This window comes from Mixophyes fleayi, chromosome 10, assembly GCF_038048845.1.
Source record: "Mixophyes fleayi isolate aMixFle1 chromosome 10, aMixFle1.hap1, whole genome shotgun sequence".
NCBI classification, from domain to species: Eukaryota; Metazoa; Chordata; class Amphibia; order Anura; family Limnodynastidae; genus Mixophyes; species Mixophyes fleayi.
The window spans coordinates 88,995,808-89,021,974 of record NC_134411.1 but is presented as its reverse complement, the minus strand read 5'-3'; the positions used below and the strand labels follow the sequence as shown (position 1 = coordinate 89,021,974).

At 43.6% G+C, this 26,167-nt stretch overlaps 2 protein-coding genes across 3 annotated transcripts; one reads left to right on the top strand and one right to left on the bottom strand.

Annotated features, from left to right (window-relative positions):
• Window positions 1-1,012: 1,012 nt before the first annotated feature.
• Window positions 1,013-9,317, top strand: SPATA2L (spermatogenesis associated 2 like). Of its 2 annotated transcripts, none has more exons than XM_075189063.1 (3): window positions 1,013-1,181; window positions 3,099-3,402; window positions 6,586-9,317. In XM_075189063.1, the coding sequence occupies exons 2-3, from the start codon at window positions 3,100-3,102 to the stop codon at window positions 7,534-7,536; spliced, it is 1,254 nt and encodes a 417-aa protein (XP_075045164.1). In that variant the 5' UTR covers window positions 1,013-1,181; window position 3,099; the 3' UTR covers window positions 7,537-9,317. The 2 variants fall into 2 exon arrangements, with proteins under 2 accessions (XP_075045164.1, XP_075045165.1); XM_075189064.1 differs by lacking the exon at window positions 1,013-1,181 and adding an exon at window positions 1,195-1,302.
• A 1,246-nt stretch (window positions 9,318-10,563) lies between these two features.
• CDK10 (cyclin dependent kinase 10) lies at window positions 10,564-24,840 on the bottom strand. The gene is made up of 13 exons (XM_075189065.1): window positions 24,656-24,840; window positions 22,814-22,886; window positions 20,520-20,591; window positions 19,679-19,781; window positions 19,479-19,560; window positions 17,507-17,574; window positions 16,744-16,796; window positions 16,577-16,646; window positions 13,064-13,123; window positions 12,161-12,284; window positions 11,260-11,399; window positions 11,128-11,180; window positions 10,564-10,945 (listed from the first exon to the last, which is right to left on the bottom strand). The coding sequence occupies exons 1-13, from the start codon at window positions 24,752-24,754 to the stop codon at window positions 10,848-10,850; spliced, it is 1,095 nt and encodes a 364-aa protein (XP_075045166.1). The 5' UTR covers window positions 24,755-24,840; the 3' UTR covers window positions 10,564-10,847.
• Between the last annotated feature and the right edge of the window lie 1,327 nt (window positions 24,841-26,167).

Below are 26,167 nucleotides of genomic sequence, written 5' to 3'. Positions count from 1 at the left end.
ACATGAAGAAGTTAAATAATGAGAAGATGCTCAAATGGGGGGGGGGTAGTTTATGTCATTTTACACAAGGGGCATTTACACTGCATAATACCATTTATGCACAAATTGGCACAATTCACATAGGCAAAACTTGCACCAGTATTTTGGGCTATTTTAACATTCACCTTTAAGACATTCCTATAAGCAGTGTTGGCTAATCTGTGACACTCCAGGTGTTGTGAAACTACAAGTCCCAGCATACCCTTCCAGCAATAAGCTGCTATATATTGGCAAAGCAGGCTGGGACTTGTAGTTTCACAAACACCTAGAGTGTCACAGGTTAGCCAACACTGCTATAGAGTCTAGTATAGACTATGCAGGTTTTCCATATCTCCTTGCTGGAGCACAGGTGTAATCATTACCGACTGATACAATGTAACAGATCCACAGGTGGTCCTAATTATGTCACATGTGATCCAGAAAACCTGCACTGTTGGGGAGCCCTGAGGACTGGGTTTGGGAAACCCTGGACTATGTAATACTTGAGAAAAGTCCATCACCTTTATTCCCTGTCTGAATCAGGTTACAATGTACAGTGTAATAATTCACTGACAGCCACTGTCATAGCATAAAGTACACAGCAACCTTGTAATAAGGAAACACACAGCTGCTTTATAGTATCAAACAATGGTCTACAGTACATCTATATTAATAACAGAGAAGGGCACCACCCCACCTATACAGAGACATCTAAACCAAGTTTTATGTTTATTAATCTTTGCACAGCAATATATTGCATCATTTTGCAAATCTCCTACTTTGAATGACAAAATGGGTAAATAATTATATTTGTTTTAGTTTTTTAACAATACCCTAGTGATTAATAGGGAAGGTTCCATATCACAATCACTACAGAGGGGTCTAGAGAACAAGGGTTTAGTTAATGAGATACATTTATTGTAGCCTAGTCCTGCTCTGAGGATGATCCTGAGTTACTGAGAGCTGGAAGTGTGGAGGAAAAGGAAGAGATAATAATGACATAAGAGGGCGCACGTCACCCGGCCAGCCACTCAGCACTCACACCCGCACGCCCGTCACCCGGCCAGCCACTCAGCGCTGACACCCGCACGCCCGTCACCCGGCGACTGTCAATCAGCGGCGGAGGCGGAGCAGGAAGTCAGAGAAGGGCAGCGCTGGTGCAGGTAAGAGGAATGGGGGTGACAACGGCAATATTCTGTGCTAGGAGAGCGAGAGCTGCAGTCACATCTGAGTGCTCAATGAGTATAGTCTCACTCAAGAGAGAGGTCTAATCTGTACTCGGTGGTACTGTCATTGGAAAACAGTCTCACTGGGAGTATAGACCAGAGAGTGGTCTCACTTAGTGGAAGACGCCATTAGTGGGAGACGCCAGACAGTAGGCTCTCTTATTGGGAGACTAGACCGGAGAGTAGGCTCCCTTACTGGGAGACCAGACCGGAGAGTAGGCTCCCTTACTGGGAGACCACACCGGAGAGTAGGCTCCCTTACTGGGAGACCAGACCGGAGAGTAGGCTCCCTTACTGGGAGACCAGACCGGAGAGTAGGCTCCCTTACTGGGAGACCAGACCGGAGAGTAGGCTCCCTTACTGGGAGACCAGACCGGAGAGTAGGCTCCCTTACTGGGAGACCAGACCGGAGAGTAGGCTCTCTTACTGGGAGACCAGACCGGAGAGTAGGCTCCATTACTGGGAGACCAGACCGGAGAGTAGGCTCCCTTACTGGGAGACCAGACCGGAGAGTAGGCTCCCTTACTGGGAGACCAGACCGGAGAGTAGGCTCCCTTACTGGGAGACCAGACCGGAGAGTAGGCTCCCTTACTGGGAGACCAGACCGGAGAGTAGGCTCCCTTACTGGGAGACCAGACCGGAGAGTAGGCTCCCTTACTGGGAGACCAGACCGGAGAGTAGGCTCCCTTACTGGGAGACCAGACCGGAGAGTAGGCTCCCTTACTGGGAGACCAGACCGGAGAGTAGGCTCCCTTACTGGGAGACCAGACCGGAGAGTAGGCTCCCTGACTGGGAGACCAGACCGGAGAGTAGGCTCCCTGACTGGGAGACCAGACCGGAGAGTAGGCTCCCTGACTGGGAGACCAGACCGGAGAGTAGGCTCCCTGACTGGGAGACCAGACCGGAGAGTAGGCTCCCTGACTGGGAGACCAGACCGGAGAGTAGGCTCCCTGACTGGGAGACCAGACCGGAGAGTAGGCTCCCTGACTGGGAGACCAGACCGGAGAGTAGGCTCCCTGACTGGGAGACCAGACCGGAGAGTAGGCTCCCTGACTGGGAGACCAGACCGGAGAGTAGGCTCCCTGACTGGGAGACCAGACCGGAGAGTAGGCTCCCTGACTGGGAGACCAGACCGGAGAGTAGGCTCCCTGACTGGGAGACCAGACCGGACAGTTGGCTCCCTCACTGGGAGACCAGACCGGAGAGTAGGCTCCCTCACTGGGAGACCAGACCGGAGAGTAGGCTCCCTCACTGGGAGACCAGACCGGAGAGTAGGCTCCCTCACTGGGAGACCAGACCGGAGAGTAGGCTCCCTCACTGGGAGACCAGACCGGAGAGTAGGCTCCCTCACTGGGAGACCAGACCGGAGAGTAGGCTCCCTCACTGGGAGACCAGACCGGAGAGTAGGCTCCCTCACTGGGAGACCAGACCGGAGAGTAGGCTCCCTCACTGGGAGACCAGACCGGAGAGTAGGCTCCCTCACTGGGAGACCAGACCGGAGAGTAGGCTCCCTCACTGGGAGACCAGACCGGAGAGTAGGCTCCCTCACTGGGAGACCAGACCGGAGAGTAGGCTCCCTCACTGGGAGACCAGACCGGAGAGTAGGCTCCCTCACTGGGAGACCAGACCGGAGAGTAGGCTCCCTCACTGGGAGACCAGACCGGAGAGTAGGCTCCCTCACTGGGAGACTAGACCGGAGAGTAGTTTAGTAAACTGGAGAATTGTCTCACTCACTGGGAGAGTAATATAATAGTCTGAAGAGTACTCTATATACAAGTAGGACGGTTACAATGTAATGTAGCTTACCATATCCCTGGTTTCATGCCTAACCCCTATTTTCTATTTCTATTCCAGAATGAGCGCCAAAACCCTGTTGGCTGAGTACAGTAGCTGGTTGCACAGTGCCTCTACTCTGGGTGAAATTGCACCATGCACAGACAAGGAGCTAATCGACCGGCTGAGACAGATTATTCTGGAAGAACCGGATTTGCACAACTCTCTCCGCAATGACGCCTTCTCCCTGATTGACCGTGGCCTTCAGAACAAAGCGGATTTGCTCTCAGCCTTGAAAGATATAGCCGATGCCTTCCAGACCCTTGAGCAGGCCTCACTCCATCTTTATTGCACCCCATGGCGGAAAGAGCTTCATACCATAAGGGTGAGTCAGATGTTACCAATAAGCCTCTTTACTCAGGGGAATAGATGTTTGGCTTTGTACTTGCATAGAACATTCATCCACGGACAGCCTGTTTTGTACTTGTTAGGACTCATCAGTATAGGAAAGCATTTTCTAGCCAGTGTGTGAAGCACTATGCCGACAACCTCTCTGAAGCAATTGCAGAACTACTGATAAAAATACATATATCATACATTTATCACCATCCCTACAGCTTAACACAAGGGTACTTTATTTAAAATTATAGATCCATGTAAATATTTAATTGAATGGATTGTATATTATATATTTTGCTGTTTATATTACTGGCTGCTGTCCATTACCTAATGACAAGTTATTACCAGCACAGAGATCAAAGCTTATGTTATTGCATGTTAGCGTTTGCTACTTGATTAAATGTTTTTAAAAGAAAGAAACAAAGACTATTAAAATGTGTTATACAAAAACATTTACATATGCAAAAACTTTCATTAATCCTTAGTAGCCCACGTCTGTAAAGCAGATATATTTGTTATCCCTATAACAGAAGAGAGTGCTCATTGCATTAGGGTGAAACATTTGCACTGAACCCCCAGCAACCAATCCGCAATCAGCTTTCATCTGTCTAGTGCATTTAAGCCATAAATGACAATAAAGCAAGCAGACGTTTAGGAGAAAACAAAACGTTTATTTTAATAGGAGGTGTGGTAGAAGGTTACACTTTGATGTGACATTTGCACAAGGCACCTCTGGAAATGTTTCCGGCTTCCTTGCACAGCTAAGCGCTCTTGTAGATTTCAGACCCACCTAAAAGTGGCGAGGAGCCACGCACTTCAATATGTGCTGGGCAGACCACTCCGGCACTCCTGTTTAAAACCCAAGTGTTTTGTAAATAAAGTCCAATGAAATAAGTTATTTCTGGTGAAACCAATGCAGGAAGAAAGAGAAAATAGATTTGGTGTATAGGGATATACGGAAAACAAAAACAACTCTGGTCCTGAAAGGTTTAAACACAATGGTTGGCTTATGTCTTTTGTAAAGTAAGGGAGCGTCTACAGTGGAGAGGTGCATTGTTTCAAGTTGTTAGGAAATATTTGATGGGGGGCAGTCTTCAAAGGTTATGTCATTTAGAAGACTTATTGGCAAGTCTGTAACAAATATAAACACAACAGCGTAGTGTAGAAGTGTTACATTCCAAAAGAAGGCTAAGGTAAAAATCAGTGTCACTTGCAGAGTAAATTGGCGCAGTATGCGGCTTATTGGAGTCTTCTCTCACTCCCCCTGCCTAGGGATATGATTGGTGTTCAGCCTACCCAATAACACATAGAGGTATATTTACTAAACTGCGAGTTTCAAAAAGTGGAGGTTTTGTCTATAGCAACCAATCCGATTCTAGCTGTCATTTATTTAGTGCAGTCTACAAAATGACAGCTAGAATCTGATTGGTTGCTATTGGCAACATCTCCACTTTTTCAAACCTGCAGTTTGATAAATACATCTCACGGTGTTCCCAGAACTGCTGAAGATCAGAGAGAGGAACCAGAGGACTGCTGATGAAGTATTGTTGTTATGAGCCAAGACTGTTTAGCTGATCTACAGTGTGGAAAATCCCAGCTGTGTTACTGGAGAGAGGTCCTGAAAACTGATCCTATCCCCAGTCAGGGAAGGGGGCTCTAATGCCATCTACTGCTCTGTTAGTGGAATTCATTTACTCTTTTCTTTGTTTTAAAATGTCACAATTTTATGCTGTTACATAGTTGCCAGTAATAGCTCCGTGTATTATATTTCCGCACCTTAATCAGAATTATTATTGGCACTTGTGTTTTTTTTCACATATATTAATCATTGTTGAAACATAGAATTTGACGGCAGGCAGATAAGAACCACTTGGCCCATCTAGTCTGCCCGTTTTCTAACCTATGGTAACCTCAAACCCTATTTGAACATTCGTTCTTTATAAGGATATCCTTATGTCTATCCCAAGCATGTTTAAACTGCTCTACTGTATTAGCCTCTACCACCTCTGATGGGAGGTTATTCTACTTATCCACTACCCTTTATGTGAAGTAGTTATTCCTCATATTTCCTCTGAACCTACTTCCCCCCAGTGTCAGTGCATGTCCCTGTGTTCTAATACTTCTCTTCCTTTGTAGAATGTTTCCCTCCTGCACCTTGTTATAACCATATATTTGAAAGTGTCTATCATGTCCCCCCTTTCCCTTCTCTGTTCCAAACTATACATATTAAGATCTTTTAATCTTTCCGGCTAAGTTTTTGTGCTGTATGCCATGCACCATTTTAGTTGCCCTTCTTTGTACAGACTCTAATGTATTTATATCCTTCTGGAGATCCGGCCTCTAGAACTGAACACAGTATTCTAGATGAGGCCGTACCAATGACATATACAGTGGTATTATTACTTTCTTTTTGTTGGTTGTATTATTTCACCTTGCAATAGTAATCACTGTTGTTTGGGACTCCTGTGAATGTTTATTTAAAGTGGGTGTCCACTTTTGGATTACTCCCCAGTATCCTAAAAAGGAATGGTCTGTTTTGTGCTACATCAGGGGTGAGGTGGAGAGTTGTGAAAAACTGGGCTACCTTTTTAATAGACAATTGTTTTTCATTTTATTTTTTTATTGCCCTCTGAAGCCAAACATAACATTCAGTACAATCGGTGAGTACAAGTGTTGGTACACCCCTGTATCTTATCACAAGTACAATGTGGTTCTGATTAAGTAAAACGTTGCCTAGTAAAATACATCTGATACACACTACCACATTTATGAAAATTACATTTTGATGACTAGGAATAAATAATGAACTTTAAAACACATTTATGTTTGTGAGTTTTATTAGAGACAAAAACTATGTCTATAAGTTATTAAAAATCTGATGCCGCAGATAGTTTTTAGACTGACGTTGCTGTCTAGCTATATATAGCCTACGGCAGTACCCGGGAATGGCAGATCTGATCCCTGCAGCGCTCTCTAATACCAGCACCTGTTTCGTTATTGCACCTTGCTGCATGAAAGCAAGTTACAGACTGAGCCTGTTCTGTGCTTCCTGATCCCCTCTGCCAGAAGCAGGTCACTGGGTACTTGTGTATTATTTTTTGAATTCACCCGACCCCCTTTTACACGTCGTATATTAACAATGTATATCACTTCCTGTTCTCTTTTACAGACATTCTCTGGACATTATGTCCATGTTTTGGGTGCAGCCCTTCCTCAGGATGCACTTTTCATGGCTTTCAAGAAATTGGGGTATGAACCACAAGAAAATGGGACCTGCCTAGCGATACGGGTTCAGCCTTCGCCTCAAACCCTCCTTGGATCTGCGTTGGGCTTCCTGGCAGCTCAGCTGGAGTGTCGTATCTTAGCTGACATTGTCCTATGTTCGGGACCTGCACTGGTGTCTGGGACTGATCTCATCCGCGAGAGGAGGAGCTGGCGAGGAGAAGCCTCCTGTATGGAGAGGCTGAAAAGACTGACTGTAGAGGCCAAAGCAGCCCCAAGTGCCAAGTCACCGGCAACTCTCGATATTTATGAGAGTGGTTGCGAGGATTCCAATGGAGAGGCTCCGTTGTACCGTGCCGAGTTCTGTGACGTTTGTCATAAACCTGGGGATCAGCATGTGAATGGCTGTTGTAAAATAAGAACGGAGCACCTTGTTGAAATCAAGCGCCCAGGAAGCCTTCAGCCTGGAGAAGGGAGGGGCCACACCTTAGGGCCGCAGGTGGACTATGCCATGCATGACTGTGTGTTCTTGGAAAAGTCCCTACGGCATCGATGTGCCGAGTGCCGCGCGTTTCACAGCTTATCCTGCCCCGTTGTCGGTCGGTGCAAAGGCTTAGGGCATCGGGTTACCCGATTAACGACATCTGAGAAGTTAGAAGCGGTGGTGGAAGAGCAGGGAAAGAAACACCAGCTGCACTTCTGCCTACAGCCGGGACACTTGCCCCATTACCGGTGTGGCAATTGCAGGCAACTCCATTATATAAACTGCGAGGGACTGTTAGAGTGCCGGCGCCAGGGCCACAATGCCAACATGATTATGCTGGAAAAGGATCAGCGACTATGGTTGCAGAGGAGCTTGATGGACATGTCGGTGCTTTGTAAGGACTCCTCGAAGTGAGGCTGGAATCTAATGTGTTGTGTGTAAGTGAAAGCTGCTCAATGGATCACGCACAGTCTGGATGATACAGACTAGCAAGTGACCGTGAAGATATTTCTGATGCAGATGCTGCTTCATGTGTTTCCTGGTTGATGAATCAAGTTTATCAGCTGACTTCCTTTGGAGACCTAATCAAAAACCACAAGAATGCATGATGAGATCTACCTTCCCGCTTCTGTTTCTGCTTTCTCTTCCCCTTATTGTAGTGAAGTGATTAAGGCTGGTGTCATGCATTCAGTTTTGGAAGCACCTTATTTCTTAGAAATGCACAGAAAAGTTTTAGGGACATTTTCACAAGTATTTATCCGCATATGTCAATAGGCTGTTTCAGTTTGTGTGGGAATGGATTTCGCTAGTCTGCTAGGAAACAGCAGGTCCCCTAGACCTTAGTGACACCAAAGAGCTCTTCTCTTTGGTATCTGTATTCTACTGATACAAAAACACTGCATCCAAAACACAGGTGTGACACTGGCCTCCTCTTCCAGGAGAAATTCTAGAAATGGATTGTGTAGACTCATAACTTATTTTTGTTGTATTTTCAAGGCTTCTTAAATTATCAAATGAAACAATATGAATTTATTAAGTTGTATGTATATTATTTGGGTCATGAGAGTTCATTACTAACACGATATACAGTGGCTGTAAAGTATTCGCTTGCTCTGCCATTTTTCGCATTTTGTTTTATTTGTATCCTGGAATTAAAGCAGGTTTTCCCCAGGAGCATATCGCAGTGCAAACAGAGCTCAGAGGGGTGTTCCAAAGCCTCTCTGCTCACTCCATCATGTGCCATGTGACTGTGGTTGCCAAGGTAGTCCAGAATTATAAAATCATAGCTGCTTGAAGGAAAAATAAATATAACAACGGGAAATGTCATAGTGATTTATGTTAAGGAAGCCGACCTGGGGGTAAAGTTACTAAAGGTTCTAAACAGGAAAAGTAGGTGTTACCCATAGCAACCAATTAGATTCTAACTATCATTTTCTAAAATGTACTCGATAAATGGTAGATAGAATCTCATTGGTTGCTATGGACGACACCTCCACTTTTCCTTTTTAGAATCTTTAGTAAATCTACTCCCTGATATTGTTGATGGGATTGTTGCTTTACAATAGATTTATTTGGAAATTCTTAGAATTGATCAAAACAACAACAACTTTTCTGGAATTACAAATTAAAGAAATCTGATTTTCCAAACAAGCTTCATGTTATGCGACCAGGAGTACTTATTGTCCTAGAGGCTCAGCTGTTAAAGGTGCTTCTACCAAGTATTAAACCAAGGAATGTGAATTATTATGTATCAGTCATTGTCTTTTATCTCTCATTAAATAGATATAAGATTTAGAGGGGTTTTTGTCATTACAGTAATGCAATATTAGTACTTTGTGTTGATCAGTGAGTGGTAAATCTGTTTTGATAACATGATATGAGAAACATAAAAAGGGGGTGAATACTTTTTATAGCCACTGCAGTCATAAGAAAACTTACTGTAACTCATAGCAACCAATCGGATATTAGCTCACATTACTGTGACTACACTAACCTGCTATGTGATTGGTTGCTGTGGGTAACAGCTATACATTGCTCTGTCCACCAACTAAATAAATATACCCCTCATGTATGGCCATCACGTCAAATTGGATTTCTATTTTTCTTTACAAATCTTTATTTAACAAACAGTAAAAAGTTATAAAAAAAATAAATCATAGCACAATAAAATGAAAATAAACTACGGTACAAGAAAATATTGTGGTTACCTCTTATTCTTATGGAGTGGTATTTCTTACGAATGTGTTTATTGGGAATATTTTGAACAGAACATAAAACTGTACACCACTGCCACGCAACAAACCAGCTACAAATTATTATTTGAACGCAAGAACAGAAGCAGTCACTTTTCAAAAGGCTGATTTCGGTAATGTATCCTTTCACTACAAATCACCACAGCATAGAGCATTGTAATTTTAAATTGAACAGACTTGGCCAATTGATCTTCTCTGTCCATCGTTCCCAAATCTGGTAACTGGGAAGGTTGCAGGCCTTATGAGGAAGCCAATTTAAAATACGAATCAGTGGCACAGTCATCTTAATTCATGTCCCCTACCAGTGGAGGGCAGCGTGAAAATACTGACCTCCATGGTCGAAAATAATAAATTAAAGGATAATCTAACGAAAAGACAATTGTCAGCTCTTATCCTTTACACTGCATATTGTGTGTATCTAGCAAATTAAAAACATGAGGTCTTAGTTCATATTTTGATCAAAACATTTAAGCCTGCATCCCAGCGTCAAGGTCACCTCATTATATACAGGTCCTACTCTGACCTATATGCTTTAAACACAATTAAAATGTAGTTAAAATCAGATGCACTCACCTCCCAGGTATAGGGGTTTACGTCTAGCAAGGGCTGGCTTGCGAGCCACACCCAAATGTGCCTTATATACCGAGCACGGGCTTGTTTTTTTTTCTGGTTTTGTCTGAAAATATTTCCTTATTGTCAGCTGTCCATAAAGCCTATTTAAGGCACATTTGGGTGTGGCTCACAAGCCAGCCCTTGCTAGTTGTAAACCCCTATACCCGGGAGGTGAGTGTGTCTGATTTTAACTGCATTTTAATGGTGTTTAAAGCATATAGGTCAGTGTAGGACCTGCATATAATGAGGTATCCTTGACATTGGGATTCAGGCTTAAATGTTTTGATCAAAATATGAACCAATACATCATGTTTTCATTCTGCTAGATACACACAGATATGTAGAGTAAAGGATAAGTTAAACCACTGAGATTGTGGGGTAGGTTTGTCAAACGTTCTGAAAAGTGGAGGTGAATCAGACTCTATCTAGCAGTGTTGTAGAATGTACTAGATATGATATTTAAAATCTGTTTGGTTGCTATGGGCAACATCTGAACTGTTCCTTTTTAGAAGGTTTGATAAATCTATCCCATTATTGTATATCACATTTATCCCAGACAGACAGATTACAGTAAGACTTTCTAACGCACCTAGGGAAAACCTGGGCGCAATGTATTTTTATTGTAAACCAATCACCCCTCTCCTAGTAATCGACCTCCTGGGTTATCCAGTCCCAAACATTCGGATTACTTGCAGATGACACGACAACAGTTAGCACTGGCGGTGACTTGACAACTAGTCATCGTTTCACAAATGAAGCCTTATGCAGCACGTAGTGACATCTCATCAGGAGCTGGCCATGCTTTATGAAACCACTGCAGCGCCCTGTGTCCTGCATCTCAGCCGCCACAAGCAAGCTGCCTCATTGTTTACAGCGTTTAGCCTGGCCCTCTGCCCCCAAGCTGCTCACTCTCTTGTTGCGGTGATGTGGGAACGTTGGCATCAGCTGCGGCTCACAGGCTATAGAAAACAGGAAATGATTGTTATGATGCTGAACAAGCCAAATGTCATATATACATATACATTCTACACTGAAGCAAGCGACACGCAGCCATAATTAAATGCTGCCACTATAAACTGGAGTTGTTCATTCATTTTGACCGATGCTCGTTAGACGTGAAGGTAACGATAGTCTTACTTACGTAAAGGTTTTTCTTTGAAATAGGAGCTTGCCAGGCTGTCCTCGGCTGTGGCTCTACCAGAACAAAAGAAATACAGGTCAATGTCATATTTGACCGGAAACCACACAGCTTTCTGACATCGGTTTGTCTCACCTCTTCTTGGGGTCATACATGAACAGGAAGTTGAGGAGTCGCAGACCAGCTTCAGAGAGCCAGGGGAACTTGTGCTTCAGATTGTTGTACGGTTGTTTGCGGACGGAGTATTGACCAACAAGTGGCAGCTTGGAGAAACCCTGCACACAAAATCAGTCCTGTTACAAGGTCCACCGACGGCAGAAAGATGAAAGAAGAACTGTTTGTGTTGCCGATACATTTTATCACCTAGTATGCTGTGTATAACGAAGCTGAATAGTATATATGAAATAATGTAAGTAAATATCTTTGCCATGCTCTATCGCTCCATATTAGGAGGAAGGCTTCTCTATCTCTCTTTTATAAGGTACAAGATACCTAATAAGATGATAAAACTGCAGTTGAACATCTGAGTAACACTGAGCAATGCACTTTTACCTTCATACTTCATATATGACAATTAAATTTTCGACATTGTTGGTCCATTAATTTAAACCATAGTTGCCTACTCTCCTGGAATGTCCTGGGAGCTCTCCCGGACTCCCGAGAAAGCAGGCAAAAATCCCGGATTCAGCTGTCTCCGTTGTTGAAGAGGGTGGGGCTAAACGGGGCATCGTGACCCTGCCCCCTGCTGCGATTGGCCAAAATTGTCTAAGATTGACAGGGCAGAGCCTAATGCTGCACCACACGTGGCTATGCCCCCTCGATGGACCCCCTCCTGTACAGCTGCCTTCAAAAGTAGGCAAGTATGATTTAAAGGAATGATGTGATGACGCATTAGTTAACTTTGACTCAATGTCATAATCCATGCCTTAGCAGAACAGAGGACAATCCTAATTAGGAACATTTTTTTAGTAATACATTATTGAAACCAGGTCACCAAGGAGGATTGGAAATCTGTAAAAACTACATACATACATACCGGCCAGATGTTTTCATTTGGGGTCCCCAAAAGCTGTATGATTAGGTCAATCTGCTGGATTTCCGAGGTGCCCGGCAGTAAAGGTTTGTGTGCCAGGAGCTCTGCCAGTATACAGCCCACCGCCCTATACAGAACACACCATTTAATGCTGTATTACCACAAAGCCAACAAACCAGGCAATGGATTTCACAATCATTGAAGTTCATGGGCACATGCCATTTATTTTCCTGAAACTGTGTAAATGCCTACTAGATTCCATATGCTGTTATTTGTAAAATCAAGAGTTGTGAAGGTAAGCAGTCACTGCAAGTAGTCACGTATATGGCACAGATAGTCTAGCAAGTCACCTCCTGTCAAAATGAAATGGATTTAGCAGGCAGCTCACTGGTTCCACTACTAGAGAGCAGTGATCTACTCCTAAAGCTGCCGGGTAGAGCCGCAATCTGGCTGTTTGGCAGGACCACCGAAACACCACATCACGCACAGTGCAACGGATGGTCGCTTTGTGTGAATTGATCTAATTGGCCAACTATAGTCTTACCATGTGGGAGAAGCTTAACGAGAGCTTGGTATCAAATAACATCTTTCCTCAATCTCACTCCTGTTGCCAGTATAAAAACTGTCATTTCCCAATGACAGAGAACCGGTGAAATAATTAGTTTGTGTCGTGATGCCATCAATGTACAGTGCTGGGCGCTAGGTCAGCACGTTATCAATAAAATATAATAATAATGCTTTAGGCAAACAATGTACATAAGTGCTAGTAAGATAATAAAAGGCATTAGATAGCAAACAAAAAGCATTCCCCATGCAGAGTTTTTATAACGTTACAAGGACTGTCTGTAATTTGCCAACAGATGGCCTTTGAGTCTGTTATTTTTAGAGGTTTAAAACCTGTCTCACCACATATCAATGGCCGTCGTTTGCGTTGTGCTTCCCAAAAGCAATTCAGGAGCCCGGTACCTGAAATCAGGAAAGAGGAAGTACAGTGTAAGTTGACACTGAGAGATGTAAAAGGTCGTGGATCACATTACACCAGCTGGGACACAAATACTGACACAAGATAAAGATTTTCTTGCTTGAGTTAGATTTATGTACAAATAATCAATGCACTTAACCTTAGATAAGCAGCTCACATCCCTGTTGAATTATGGTTGTTAAAATTAAAAAAAACACACACATTGTGAAATTAATGGATTACATTTAGGGACTAGTCTAACCAAGACAAATGTAAAATCAGTTTCAAATATAAAAATATACTTTCTTAAAGGGGAACCATCCCAAAATAAAAATATATATATTTACTAACGCCAAAGAATTTGTTCGTTAATTATATTAGATATGAAAATATGTATTATCAGATACAGAAGCAGGTTCCAGGGTGTCTGAATTAAACTGTGTTCACTGGAATGGTCTCTGTAAGAAACATTTGTCAACAAGAATAAAATAGACTTTGCATTAAATACTGGTCAGGGGGCTTTAGCTGTGTAGTGATTAGAGCTCTTTAAACTAACAATGTTCTATATACATTTCATTGGCTGTCACACACACATTAGATAAACCAGGCCCACCATGGTTTGGGCAACACCCATTTTTCTACTGTGGTGCGCTGCTAAAAGAGTCTGGCGTTCTTGCCCCCCCAAGTCTAAAGTGGCCAGCTTGCACCTGGTATGATCATATAAAATCAGGAAAAAAGTTCACCATTTAGTCAACGTAGATAAGATAACAAAAATAAATGACAAACCATTTCATCCAAAACAATCGGACTGAAACTCATACTTACCAACTCTCCCTGAATGTCAGGGAGACTCCCTGAAATAGGGGTGACCTCCCTCACTCCCTGATGCTGAGCCAGTACAAGACGTGGTTGGTTTCGCCATCTGTGGCATGATGACACAGTTCAGAAATTGTGTCCTATGTCCATGCATTGATGCCTATGGAGGTGGCCATTTTCATGGAGACCAAGATTTAATCAAAGACTGACAGGTAAGACAACATGACTTTAGCAATGGAGACAGAAATGTAAATGACACTTTAGTCTCTAGAGATTCATTAACTGCTTTTCTTTAACACATAGTTGCCTACTCCCCTGGGAGATCTACCGTGAAAGCAGGGTAACCTCCCGGTTCTCGCACCCGCAATATATAAGTGGCGGGGGGGGGGCTTAATGACGCAAATATTGCGTCATTTTAGCCCCGCACCCTGCCATAATTGCCCAAATCTCCCCGAAGCCAATGAGGAAAAGTTGGCAAGTATGCTAAAACAGTATACAATGTTGCTCTGCTCCATCAAAATGGAATAAATACATTGATAGAATCTTGTGTGCTTATATTGTAAGCAGATGTGATTCCTTTGTGAACAAGAACAACTGATGCATGTGCGGCCATCTATACTACCAGGACAGCACCCAGACAGAGGGGACAATAAAGATTAGTATAGGAAGGGATTACTTCTTGCCATGGCCCGATTAAGGGTTCCAGCCGCCCTAGGCTATTACCGCCGCAGCGTCCCCCCAATATAAGCGTATAGGAATACGCCTGAATATGTATATTCAGGAGAATTCATCAGCATTCAAATTTAGACAGAGTGCACATTCTCTCTTACCTGTTCTTGCTCTTCTCTGTTCCCTTTTCTTGCAGCTTTGTTGTCTTCTAGCTGGCTTCTGGAAAGTTGGGGTCCTGTTTTGAAAATATGCAGCAATTGTATTATAATGCTAAATGTTAATGAATCCTGAATGATTAGGCTCCAAAACACAACAGTCCATTATGGCCAGATAAAACTACCCCATAGCACAGGCATATGTAGGCAATAAAATATATGAAAATTGTTGTCACAGAGCTATAATCAAATATAAACCTCTCTCAGCCCCACCTGACTAATATTTAGCAGTCTAATGACCCTAGAAGCACAGAGACCATCCTCATACCGGCCAAACAATACAAAGATTATGTCCCCCCCAAAGCTGCTCTATTTTTTTTAAATAGTCCCCTCAACCATTTCATCAGCCCTGTTCAGCCTCTTCACCTGCCCCCTTTAGCATTGTTATCTGCCCCCTTTAGCCTCTCCACCTGCCCCCTTTAGCCACTTTAGCCATTAGCATTGTTATCTGCCCCTATTATCATTGTTACTTGCCCCATTAGCTTCTTCACCTGCCCCTTTAGAATTAGCTGCCCCCATTAGCATTGTTACCTGCCCCCATTAGCCTCTTCACCTGCCCCCATTAGCATTGTTATCTGCCCCTATTATCATTGTTACTTGCCCCATTAGCTTCTTCACCTGCCCCATTAGAATTATCTGCCCCATTAGCATTGTTATCTGCCCCAATAGACTCTTCACCTGCCCCTTTAGCATTATATGCCACCATGAGCCTCTTTACTTGCCCCTCCGCCCCCAGACATTAGGACTTACCTGTTGTTCCTAGGCAGCAGTCCTCTCTCCAGCGCTATACATGACAGGCAGTCTGGCAGCGATCGCTGCTAGCTGCCTGTCAGTGTAGCCGCGGGTGCTTCTTACTGTGGTCACGTGAGGTGAGGAAGTCCTGATCTCACGTGACCACAGTTAGAAGCTCCCGCGGCCACACTGACAGGCAGCTAGCAGCGATCGCTGCCAGACTGCCTGTCATGTAGTAGTGACAGTCGGGCCGCCCCCCTTTAGACAAGGGGCGGTCCTGATGATGCAGGCCCAACGCTGCCTCACCAAAAATAAAATAAAAAAAATGACAGGCAAAAAAAATTAATCTCGGGAACGCTGCGCCCTCCAGACTCCAGCGCCCCAGGCTGCAGCCTGATCAGCCTATTGGTTGATCAGGCCCTGCTTCTTGACAATTCTTGGTGAGACCGAGTGTGTAAGGTGCAGTGATGGGTAAATGTACGGATCCTGGTCCAAGTGGTTGCCCTGAAAATCTGCTCTAGGTCCCTTCTCACAGGGACAATGAAAGGTCATCCCTTCCTCATTAGAAGTATCTGTAAAGTATGACATCCTGTGCACTATGGAACCTAGCTTCCACCTTAGGATGTGCCTTATAGAAAAGGCTTGTGTCCATCTTCTGGCTGGATTCATGGCAAGGAGGAAGGTAAACTTAAGAGTCAGAAATTGTGCTCGTCTGCATGAGCTTCTACAGAGATGAGAGCGACTTAGAACCATAACATTTATAAAATATCACTGATGTTTCTTGGCCAACGTTGTGAAATGTGCAGAGACACATATCGATATAGGGAGAAATCGGACTGACACCGCGGTGGTCGGGAGCTGGTGGAGAGAGTTTAGGATTTGCACTACAGAATAATTTAGCAGGCTAGGTTTGTTTAGCTGTCACTTTCGATTTTATGTACAGCGGACAATGTTTCTGCTTGACATTACAGACTGGCATTTCGGTCGGAGGAACTTCTGGTTAACCCTCCACTGCCAGCTACTCACCACAGGGTCACCACTTTGGGAGTCATTTGCTTCGCAGGAACACTGTACGCACGGGCGAGACCGAAATCAGCTGCAAAATGTAAAAAACAAAAAAGGTCAGTTTAGCCAAAACGAAAAATAAATAAATCACGTTCTATCCCCTAGAGTAATAAAAAATGTTCTCTTACCAATTTTCACACAGCCCTTATCAGTCATGAGCAGATTGGACACCTTCAGATCTCTGTTCGGAGAGAACGTAGCATTGAAATCTTACAGCAAAGTAAAGACGAGTATAATACATAACGTCATATTACACTTAATCATAAATATTGTCTCGGCTCTGGGGATAACACGGTATCACAATGGTCAGTATTGTTGAGTTAAAGCACTAGGTTCAATTCCCGACCAGGGCACTATCTATGGAGTTCTGTGTGTCTGTGTGTTTAGACTGTAACCTTTAATGTTGCGGGGATTGATGTGAGTGACAAACATTCTCTGTATAGAGCCGTGTAATAAGGTGGTGCTATATAAATAAACAATAAAAAATACACTTTGATTATTTAAAGGCCAAGTTAATTTCTGATTAAAAAAAAGATAATCTTTTGTAATGCAGCTATTTGAGCGATAAAGATTTCCCAATAGAACTCCTAGGGGTAAATCTATCTATCTGCAGGTTTGAAAAGTGGAGATGTTGCCTATAGCAACCAATCAGATTCTAGTTAGCATTTATTTATGGACTCCAGTGACAGAGGAGAATGCTAGCGTGGACGATAAGTAACCAAAATGGAAAGCAGTAAGATTTAGATGCAGTACCCGTTATAAGATGAATTGGGTTTGGTTTGGTATTGTTGATGACATTGGATGCTGGTTGGGAGTTTTCCTTTAAAAGATTGACAAAAAAACAAACAAAAAAACATTTTATATATTCTTTCGTCATTAACATCATTCTACCTGTGCACTATAAAGTTTTCATGCAGATACTGGAGGCCCGTCAGTAGCTGGAAACAAATACATTTTACCTGTGCCAGGAAAAACAAGGAATAAAATATATTAGATGCCAAGTGGGGACAGCTCACTATATGGCTAGATCAGTGTTTCTCAACTCCAGTCCTCAGGACCCCCTAACAGTGCAGGTTTTCCATATCTCCATGCTGGAGCACAGGTGTAATCATTACTGACTGACACATTGTAACAGATCCACAGGTGGTGCTAATTATGTCACATGTGAGCCGGAAAACCTGCACTGTTGGGGAGCCCTGAGGACTGGGTTTGGGAAACCCTGATTTAACCTGAAAGCAGCAAGTGGAGAAAGAAACACAGGAGGAAGAACAGGGAGCCTTGTGCAAAGATCACAAGTTTGGCAGATAAAGTTAATTAGGACAAGCAATATACAAGGAGACAAATACAAACTGCAGGTAGCATAAATAATACTACAGTGAAAGGCTGGTCAGTCAGAAGCATAGCAATACTACATAGCAAACACTGCAGCGAGTGACAGACATGTAGAGTACAGCTAATTTAGATTTCTTACACAATAAAGAAACGCTGACTAATCTATAGATGAAAGTGTTCTAATTGTCTACACACAAAGGAGGAAGCAGGTCTGTTGGCTGAACCAAGATACATGAGAAGGCAAACGTATAAATTCAGTAGGAAGTAGTGACCTCACTGAGGCCTCAGGCACTCTGTGCTTTAAAAGTCAGTGATGTCATTAGTAAATTCATAGGCTGAAAATGGCTCCCCCCCACTGTGTGTGGGCGATGGGTACACTGTAAGGCCATTTGGGCAGCACGGTTGCTTAGTGGTTAGCACTTCTGCCTCACAGCACTGGGGTCATGAGTTCAATTCCCGACCATGGTCTTATCTGTGAGGAGTTTGTATGTTCTCCCCGTGTTTCCACCAGGTGCTCCGGTTTCCTCACACACTCCAAAAACATACTGGTAGGTTAGTTGGCTGCTAACAAATTGACCCTTGTCTGTGCGTCTGTCTGTGTATGTGTGTTGGGGAATTTAGTCTGTAATCCCCAATGTGGCAGGGACTGATGTGAGTGAGTTCTCTGTACAGCGCTGCGGAATTAGTGGCGCTATATAAATAAATTATAATAATAATAATAATAAGAATTTAGCTGCTGTACATCCACAATACCCATTAGGTCCTTAAGGCTGCCTGTGATTTAGGACATTAGTATCTACAAGCCCACTCTTTGGGGCTAATTAGTTAGTCTAAAAGGTGTAATTTTGCACCTTGGTAAAACCGTGCTGCACTGCAGAGCAAAGTCATGTAGCATTGTGCAGGCAGAGGTGCATCCTAACTCAACCCAACAAATCTCAGCGTTACAACAAAGCTGACAGATTTTAGTTTGCTACATGCAACAGCAAGCGGTATTCTCCCTGCATGCACCAAAAAATTGTATTTGCGCTCTTGGTTTCTCTGGGTGCAATTTTGATGGATTGGTTTCCAACTTCTAAGGCGTAGATTCAATAAGCCGTGAGGTGTTACTGCTACGAGGTGCAATCGGATGACTCCTGCAGAGACATCCGATTAAATGAGCCCATAAATGAGGCTCTTTATGTGTAATTAGCCTATCGGTAAACACTTGCTGCTGAGCACTTATGACCATGGCATAATTCTAAAAGATAAGGGCTTTATCCGGGACTGTGAAGCTGTGCTTCATTCTATGATGTCATCAGAAAGTGCGTGTCCACTGGGGAAACTCTACACTTGTTTTACAGAGGGGCCTGTGGTGCATTGAAAGAAGACCCCACGCGTTTTATGAGCTTTGTAGACCAGAACTAAAGCATTGTGTAAGTCAAGCGGCAGTTTACCATTTAGTGCTTCTTTTTTCCCCAAACTTAAAAACTCTACAGGCAACATGAGTCGGACAAATCCATATAATCACAACAGTGTACATCTCTGCCAGTACCTGGGCTTCAGAGAATGGGGTCTGCATGTTTTCAAGTAGACTGGCCAAATCCTGCTCGCAGTAGCCCATGACCAAGAAGATGCTGCAGAAACACAGAAAGGACATCCTCATAACCAGCCGCAGAGAGCGGTAACAGATTCATTCTGAAATATGCAACGTCTTCACTTTGTCTCTTCTGGCAGAGGACGGGTTAATCTCACCTCTCCAAATGATGTCCAACAACCACTTCCTTTAGCTCCACTATGTTGGGGTGTCGCAGCTTTAAAAGCAGGGTGATCTCTCGCAGGCTGCTAATTGGGATACCTGGGGGGTAGGGAGATGTACAATTCAATAACGGATTACGTTGCCCAGCAATAACTATCCCTGGACTGTGTGAATCTTTAGCTTCACATCTGTGGATGAACATCTGTACTTTCATGTATCAAACACTAGATAAATGTTTTGTACTGGGGTTTCTTCTCCTTACCTTCCACAATATATTGGAGTTAGTCTGTAGGTGTTATACACAATTCCCAGTTTATGAAGAGAAAGCCTTACGTATTTACTTACAGCTGCCTGCAGCAGATCCAGACACCCATTATATAACCTAGGCTTTCACCTAGGACTCGGTGGGCACTGAGGACCCTAGATTACCCTAACTCATTTATGTGCCCAGGATACTCTCTCCTGTCAGTCCAGCATATTTTCTCCCTTCCTCCCAACCCTGCGGCTGCCTATTGCTTTCAAACACTGCCAGATCTGCTTCACTACACAGCGGGCAGATGGGAGATGCAACGCTGCACCACGCTGACACTAGCAAAACTTTGTGAGGCAAGCTGAACGTGACAACGGTGGGGTAGGAAGCAAGTGAGGAAGAGGAAGGCAGGACCTGCTAATGAGAGCTTAGCATCTAAAGAGAAGGGTTGAGTGGGAGAACAAGGTGGGAATATTTAGAGGGAAAGAAGGAGGGGGGCATGAGTTGGGCACGGTCTGGCAGGCTTTGGTGAACAGGTGAGTATTGAGGGAGCACTCATGTACTGTGTGCCATACAAGCTCACTCACCATCCTTTTCTTTGTCCATTCTGACTTTCTTCAGTGCCACAATCTCATTGTTCCTGGTGTCCCTGGCACGATCTGTAATCAGAAGACAGCACTGAATAACCTCATAATACCAGCAATGGTGATACCAGAAGAAATAGGAGTACGTGGTTTACATAGCAGAGAGCAACATATTGATATACTTTATGGATTCCGTGATGTACAGGTACAAGATCCATTGTCCAGTATACTTGGGTCTGTTTCTGGATAGTTTTATTGAGTCCTCTGGAGTAACATGCATAACGGTTCACTTTCTTATTCTGGCTTTTAGAACTTTTTGGAGTAATGGTATATTAATATATAGTAATGTATATTAATACTTTTCTTGTAAGAAAATTAAATGTTGGATTTCATTTTGGTACGGTATAACTGGACAGTATACACACTTTACTTCGTTTTCAATAATGAGTAGAGAAAATGTCAATCAGTCTAAGTACTTGGTTTCTATAATTATTAAGTAAGCCATTTAAAAAGATACCCATATTTAATACCAATGCTGTATCAGAGGACACACGATTACCATGCACCTAAACCAGTTACAATGCAGCATATCATTTTCATACTGGACTGGTTTTAAATGACCGATATGATATTATTATTATTATCGTCTGCACTTTTCTTTTACCAGTAAACCAGTTGTAAAAGCGAAATTTGTAGCTATTGCACTGTAGAGACCAACTGGATTTTTTGGAGATAATTACACTATGATCAAGTGATATATAGAGAGTAATCAGACATATTTCTTTGTATAATATATTTAGGGACAGGCGTGGAATTGTGGAGGGAGGGCGTGGAATCCAAATACAGTGTAGTGGGAGGGGGGGGTGACTGGATTCCTATATTATATGTGATGCCTGCTTTAGCATAGTTTACAAACTACATTGTAAAGTAAATATACAAATTAAGTGCATCTGGTGCTCAATGTGGCATCTTTTAGAAAATATGTCTTAGAACACGGAGTTTCCAGACACCAAATATCTTTTATTACTTTCTGACTTATCAGTTATACCAGTGGTTCCCAAACTTTTGCAGTTCGCGGCACCCTTAGAGTCTCCAAATTTTTTCAAGGCACCCCTCCAAAATAATTACTGAGCAGTCCTGTTTTAGAAGTAGTTGGGTCAAAAAATTGTAATAAGTATTTAGGTCACAACAGAAATACTTATTTAGTTGTATGCAAAAATGCCCCTCTGCATCCAGACACTCTGCCCCCTCTGCATCCAGGCACACTTCCCCCTCTGCAACCAGGCACACTGCCCCTCTGCAACCAGGCACACTGCCCCCTCTGCATCCAGGCACACTTCCCCCTCTGCAACCAGGCACACTGCCCCTCTGCAACCAGGCACACTGCCCCCTCTGCATCCAGGCACACTGCCCTCTCTCACGTTGCCCCCTCTGTCCCCTCCTCTGCCCTCTGTCACCCTCCTTTGCCCTCTGTCACCCTCCTCTGCCCTCTGTCCCCCTCCGCTGCTCTCTGTCCCCCTCCTCTGCCATCTGTCCCCCTCCTCTACCATCTGTCCCCCTCCTCTGCCATCTGTCCCCCTCCTCTGCCATCTGTCCTCCTCCTCTGCCCTCCTCCGCTGCCCTCTGTCCCCCTCCTCTGCCATCTGTCCCCCTCCTCTGCCATCTGTCCACCTCCTCTGCTCTCTGTCCTCCTCCTCTGCCCTCCTCCGCTGCCCTCTGTCCCCCTCCTCTGCCCTCTGCCCCCCTCCTCTGCCCTCTGTCCCCCTCCTCTGCCCTCTGTCCCCCTCCTCTGCCATCTGCCCTCCTCCTTTGCCATCTGCCCTCCTCCTCTGCCATCTGTCCTCCTCCTCTGCCCCGCGCCAGGCCCCAGCTATAGAAAAAAAGAAAGCAAACAGAAACTTACCAATCCGCGCGGCGCTAGGACCCGGCAGCCTCCTCTCTCGCGCAGCTGTCACTGACGTCGATATTCAGTGACAGCTGCGGGAGAGAGGAGGCTGTAGGGTCCTAGCACCGCGCGGATTGGTAAGTTTCTGTTTGCTTTCTTTTTTCTAGGGCTGGCCCACGGCACCCCAGTGACAGCGCCGCGGCACCCCTGGGAGCCGCGGCGCACACTTTGGGAACCGCCGAGTTATACTGTAAAATGCTGTATAAATTAAAGTCAATATTTGCATGTATTTAAAAGGCAGCATTTTATAACTATAGAAGGGATTTCTTTTCATGGTACTTATGGGTTACACATTATTTCTACAACGTAACAGTCCCCCCTTAATGTGTTATGTATGATTACAGATACTTACACACAATACCGTAGGTTCCTTCCCCGATTCGGTTTAACTTTTCAAACTCCTTTACACTTCGACATTGCCCGAGCTAACAAGGGGATAAAAGGACAAAAATACTATTGTATAATCCCATATTTTTATATATTTTTCAAGAACTACAAAACAAACAAAACATCCCCAAAGGAAAAACTCCACATGAGGGAAATTAAATTAGACTAAACTTATATAAACAAACATTGTAGGTTCAGCACTAAACAAATAGAAAGAACAAGTCTAAAGTAAATCTGAAAAATCAGCATTAATATAACACGTCAAAAAATCACAGAAATACGACAGCATGTAGGACACTTCAGACGGCAATTGTTTGTCGACAACCTAGTCCTCAGGCATGGCTCACCGCTGAGCAGGGCTGGGAACCAAACACGTACCGACAAAGACCTCCTCTATGTAATTGGATCATCAGCCAGGAGTGGATGATGCTTAGAGAATTTGGAATTATGGCAATGGCACCATATGGTATGGTATAGTATGCGTGGGTTTCCTCCGGGTGCTCCAGTTTCCTCCCACACTCCAAAACACATACTGGTAAGTTAATTGGCTGCTAACAAATTGACCCTAGTCTGTGTGTGTGTGTTAGGGAATTTAGACTGTAAGCTCCAATGGGGTAGGGACTGATGTGAATGAGTTATCTGTACAGCGCTGTGGAATTGGTGGCGCTATATAAATAAATGGCGATGATGATGGTCTAATGAAGGTTTCTTTTAGGGTGACACCAAAAAGACAAATCCTAGGACATAGGGGCCTATTTATTAAGCCATAAACCAAGTGGAAACGGCTTTTTCCCGCATGGTTTAGGCATTTTTAAGTATCACTTAACTCTAACAAAAGCCTAACACAGGAGATATAATAGATATCTCCTGCATTAGGCTAAGTTTTGCATTAAACCTAAGTCCCCATAATTTTCATTGGGGACTGCTGTTTGGGCCAATTTAACAAGCTCCAAAAAGCCTAGCTTTTCCGACCCTGAGCCTGATGGCTAATGCCGTCTAAAGATGGTGTTAGCCATTCTGCCCTGTGGGGGGAGCATCACAGGAGAGGGATCTTCGGATCCCTCTCCGCAGCCTTCCCGCTCTCCGCCCGGTTACTACCACAAAATGGCTCTGTGCATGGGTGAACTAAGGTTGTGCATGTGATGTAAAGGCTCCGGGTCAGAACTCAAGAGACGAGAGTTAAGGAAAATCACTGATGATTTTTTAATAAATGACGACAAAATATCATCCCTTATCATTGCGATAAGAGATGATATTTAACAGGGGGCATATGTGGCCATTAATTAATATATATATATATATATATATATATATATATATATATTATTCCCACAGTTGTGACGTTTGTTCCTCTCTACATCTGCTGTACAGCTGACTGAAACCTACTGTTCTTTCACATTTATCAGCAACTGGTGACTAACTGAGGCTGGCTGCAGGGTCCTTTAATGTGGTTACATACAGGAAGTCTACTGTGTGTTGGAAAATAACTCCCTCCACAATTGCAACTTTGTCTCAAATATACTTTTTAATGTCAGTAGCTCTTACATAACACAACTTATATGGTTTTTTTTGCCCTTTTTAACTAGCTGGCAGCCACCCTGTCATGTAGTGCATTAAGAAAATGGCATAAATTCCAATTACTTTATAACAACTCATAGCATTTCCTAATGAGGCTATCTGAAACCAAATATTATTGATGTTTGACACAGTAAATGAATACTTGTAACGTATAAGGTGTACAGCCTGGATGTGTAATACACTCCTATATACTATCCAGGGCATTAGCCGCTACTGTCCCCGTACTCACTCTGTTCTTCTCGGGCACAGTTATGAATTTCTCTTCTCTGACGCTTTTCAGGCGAATTTGTTCCGGCTCTGGATCGGGGCCCGGTGCGGTATCAGCCATAGTGACCGCTGGGTACACGGTCACTGAGGGAAGGAAAGGCCGAGGCTGTGAGGCCTATACGTGATTACATATGTGATAACAGCGCCCCCTGCCGACCTGAAGTGTAAGTGCAGGGGGAGCCCTACAGAGGGCAATCTTACAGGCAGTGAAAATGTACAATTAAAGATATATTTCCTAAGTATAATTAGTAGATCTCATGCTTTGTGATTTTATGGTATGCATATACAGAGAATATGAACATAAAGTTGGACCCTCCCTTGTTCTATTGTGGAATGTAAAAGAGGTGTATATCATAAGCAAACCGAGGGGGGTTTACTAGTGCCTGGAAACCCGCTGCCAAGCCTGGGGCACGGTATAATTGAGGTGGCTGGATCCTGCTCCAGCTTCACACAGCTCTGCTTGAAAAGGGAGAGCTGTGTGCACCTAACAGTAGTGCACGCAGCATTGCCCATGTATATTATGAGGATAGGAAGAGTTGGAGAGCAGCCAAGCACTGTCTAAAATTTTAGCCACGCTCCCATGCATGCTGGTCACGCCCACTGGCGGGAAGTGTGGAAACCCCCCTCTACAAATCCTGCGTTTGCCCCTGATGGTATGGATCAACTAATATAACCAATCTATCTCATATTGTAAAGGACCAAGAGGTAAATTTACTAAACTGAAAAAGTGGAGATGTTGCCTATAGCAACCAATCAGATTCTAGCTGTCACTTTGTAGAATGCGCTAAATAAATGATAACTAGAATCTGATTGGTTGCTATAGGCAACATCTCCACTTTATCAAATCTAAATATACCCCCAACTGCTAAAATACATTTTATGTACAGTAGGCATTACAAATGTCCTGATATATGTATTTCATGTTAAACAAATTAGTATTTTCATTAATGATTAAAGTATTAAGAGTTACTACTGTATTTAATTTTTTTCCCATGCGTTCTAATAGAAGTTGATATTGCACATAAGCATTGTGCATATCCTGCATTGTAATCTATCTTGTCTGCATACGGCAAGTAACGTGCATCTAGAGCGTACTTATACCCCTATTCATATTGAAACGTTTCCTGAGATCCTCTTGTACTTGAATATGGATGTATGTGCATGCAATTTCCGTCCGATTTGAAAAAAAATTTAAATTGTGTTCCCTTTGCGTTCCAAAACCAATCAGGCCCGGAGTGTTGTATAATAACCCAGAATAGACGCTCAAATTCATTATAATACACTGGAAGTCTTTCAGCCTAATCTCACTTTATCACTTGTAACGGTCCTACTTTCACTTTTACATTGGAACATATAGGTCTCCTTACAGCCATAGGTTCTCCTGGGAATATGTCTCAAATGTTATTATCATATATTTACATATAGCTCATAAATAAATTAGGTTAAGTGTGGAGCCATTATATGATTATATTTT

Coding starts and splice junctions, on each gene's coding strand:
- SPATA2L (XM_075189063.1), top strand. CDS start 3,100: ATGAGCGCCAAAACCCTGTTGGCTGAGTACAGTAGCTGGTTGCACAGT. Junction 3,403..6,585: donor AAGAGCTTCATACCATAAGG/GTGAGTCAGATG, acceptor TCTCTTTTACAG/ACATTCTCTGGACATTATGT.
- CDK10 (XM_075189065.1), bottom strand. CDS start 24,754: ATGGCTGATACCGCACCGGGCCCCGATCCAGAGCCGGAACAAATTCGC. Junction 17,575..19,478: donor CCCCATTCTCTGAAGCCCAG/GTACTGGCAGAG, acceptor TTCCTGGCACAG/GTAAAATGTATTTGTTTCCA. Junction 11,400..12,160: donor CAAATGAAAACATCTGGCCG/GTATGTATGTAT, acceptor TTTTGTGTGCAG/GGTTTCTCCAAGCTGCCACT.